Below are 1,187 nucleotides of genomic sequence, written 5' to 3' on the forward strand. Positions count from 1 at the left end.
ATGGATGTGGGTTTCTTGGGCTTGCCAGATGTGTCTCAGAGTCATAGCAGGACCTTGTGGGGGACTCGGGGCAGGGGCCCCACCATACGTCGCCAGCGGGAGTTCATGCCAGAAGAGAAGAAGGACACAGTTTACTGGGAGAAGCGGAGGAAGAACAATGAGGCAGCCAAGAGATCCAGGGAAAAGCGACGTCTCACCGATGCAGCCATTGAGGGCAGGCTGGCTGCACTGATGGAGGAGAACGCCCTGCTCAGGGATGAGCTGAGGGCCCTTAAGCTTCGCTTTGGCCTCCTGCCCCTGACTGGTGGGCCCCGGGCCTTGCCCCTGCAGGCCCTGCTATGGGAAGCCCCTTGGACTGGGGACTGCCACCCTGGGGCTGAAGCACTGTCATCATTGTCTGGCTCCCACAGCTGCCTCTTAAGGCCATGTTCCCTAGATGCCGTGATTCCAGGATGTCGGGGCTGCCTGCTGGCTCCCAGATGGACTGGCTTGGCCACCTCTAGGTCCTCCCCCGAGTCTGCACCTCCTACCCTCAACAGGATTGACATGGCCTTGCAGACTGCCCTCCCACCTTCCCTCTTCAGCTGTCACCTCTCGGATGGGCATGTAGGGTCCAGACGAGAGCTCAGACCCTGCTGGGGGCTGTGGTCACCAATGCCCTCTGGATGCCGAGCTTCAGGGCCATCAGATGTGTTGCTGACACCCACTGCTGATCCCATGGGTCTGTCTCCTGGGGTTACCTGCCCTGTCCCAGGAAACAGTCCTGAGGATCTGGGTCAGCCCTCTCTGCCCCACAAACTGCGCATCAAATCCCAAGCCTCCAGCAGGGTACCTCAAGGTTGGGAGGGTGGCCAGGCCCCCCGCTGAGGGCTTCCTCTGGGAAGGGCTAGGGCTGCAAGGGGGTGTTGAGGGCTGAGCATAGGTTGATCTGAGGGATGAGTAGCTTGGTCTTGATCAGCACCTGGGAAGGCCGGTAGGAAGTAGGGGTGCCCTGGCTTGGAGAGTCCACTTCACAGCTTCCATGCCAGACCTCCTAGGGGAGGAATGGATGGGAGCCCATCATGGCTCTTGTCTTGCTGTAAAATCTGTGCTTTGGATTGTCACTTTTCCATCTTCCTTCCTCCTTTCCATTTATCCATCCTTCCTTACACCCATCCATTTATCCAGTCATCCACTCATCCATTCAT

The 1,187-nt window shown here is 58.6% G+C and overlaps 1 protein-coding gene across 1 annotated transcript; it reads left to right on the top strand.

The window, feature by feature from the left end:
• On the top strand, positions 1-867 carry NFILZ (NFIL3 like basic leucine zipper). Its single transcript, XM_064382147.1, has one exon. It carries the CDS (start codon positions 1-3, stop codon positions 865-867), a length of 867 nt encoding a protein of 288 aa, XP_064238217.1.
• Positions 868-1,187: the final 320 nt, after the last annotated feature.

The sequence above is a fragment of the Aotus nancymaae genome, unplaced genomic scaffold (genome assembly GCF_030222135.1).
Source record: "Aotus nancymaae isolate 86718 unplaced genomic scaffold, 86718_ANA_hifiasm-v0.15.2.pri h1tg000028l, whole genome shotgun sequence".
NCBI classification, from domain to species: domain Eukaryota; kingdom Metazoa; phylum Chordata; class Mammalia; order Primates; family Aotidae; genus Aotus; species Aotus nancymaae.

Coding starts and splice junctions, on each gene's coding strand:
- NFILZ (XM_064382147.1), top strand. CDS start 1: ATGGATGTGGGTTTCTTGGGCTTGCCAGATGTGTCTCAGAGTCATAGC.